This window comes from Octopus bimaculoides, chromosome 26, assembly GCF_001194135.2.
Source record: "Octopus bimaculoides isolate UCB-OBI-ISO-001 chromosome 26, ASM119413v2, whole genome shotgun sequence".
NCBI lineage: Eukaryota > Metazoa > Mollusca > Cephalopoda > Octopoda > Octopodidae > Octopus > Octopus bimaculoides.
Window position 1 is genome coordinate 20181350 of NC_069006.1, and position 1034 is coordinate 20182383.

Sequence of the window (1034 nt, forward strand, 5' to 3'; positions counted from 1 at the left end):
AATATTTCATCTACATTCAATACTTTATTTCATGGTGCCATCCATTTTTATTTTATTTTATTTTATATTATATATTGTATATTATATTATATATTGTATATTCCATATTCTATACCCCACATTGGTTCTGCAGGAATATAAATAAAACATAAAAAACAGACAGTGTTGGAACTCTTTTAAACAAAATAATATATATATATATATATAGCCTGGTGTTGCCATCCGGTTTCACCAGTCCTCAGTCAAATCGTCCAACCCATGCTAGCATGGAAAGCGGACGTTAAACGATGATGATGATGATGATGATGATGATATATATATATATATATATATGCGTGTGTGTGTGTATTCTTTTCTGTTTTACATGTATTCTCTATTATATATCATTGTTATATGATATGTTTTTTGTTTTTTTTTCTGTTTTGATCAGATATACCCTCACCAGTTAACAAGCTCGAAATCTTTAGAGTTTGATGCCATTTTTGAGAGGCCACTGTCTCACTTAAACAAAGGGACTTTGCCTGACATGAAACCATCCTTCCAGACAGATAGCAGCCACATACGCCAAATAGAACTGAACCAGACGGAAGACGAATACGATATATGAACCTTATGTATCTAACATGTAGGTAGCTATATGTCTGTGTGTCCATATGTTTCTAAGTAAATGTGTGCGTGCGTGCGTGCGTGTTTGTGTGTGTGGAAGAGAGAGTGTGTGTTTATGCATGTAAACCATACTTTTTTGTTCCTCAGAATTTAAAACAACAAATAACAACAGAAAAATACAAATTCAAAGATAAAGGAAATACTATTTGTAACCAAATTCTTCCGAATGAAGGAGCAATATATACATTATATATATATATATATGTATATCGTTTGACTATTTACTGCATGCTCACACAGACCCTCTCTGTCCTTCTAACTGATTTGGAGTACCTGATTCATGGATTTTCTTACTCTACTCTTGGATTACATCACCTTTAAATTCCTTCGGAGTACATTGCTTCTGCGCCTTTAATTATACATACATA

The 1034-nt window shown here is 32.6% G+C and overlaps 1 protein-coding gene across 2 annotated transcripts in view; it reads left to right on the forward strand.

The window, feature by feature from the left end:
• Positions 1–1034, forward strand: part of LOC128250925 (plectin-like) — a 59356-nt gene that overhangs the window by 3592 nt on the left and 54730 nt on the right. For both annotated transcript variants that reach the window (XR_008266863.1, XM_052977048.1), the window contains exon 6: positions 431–625. Coding sequence is in view for 1 of the 2 variants with exons in the window: in XM_052977048.1 (XP_052833008.1) it covers positions 431–607 (177 nt within the window). In the remaining variant the exon portion in view is untranslated. The remainder of the gene's footprint in view (positions 1–430; positions 626–1034) is intronic.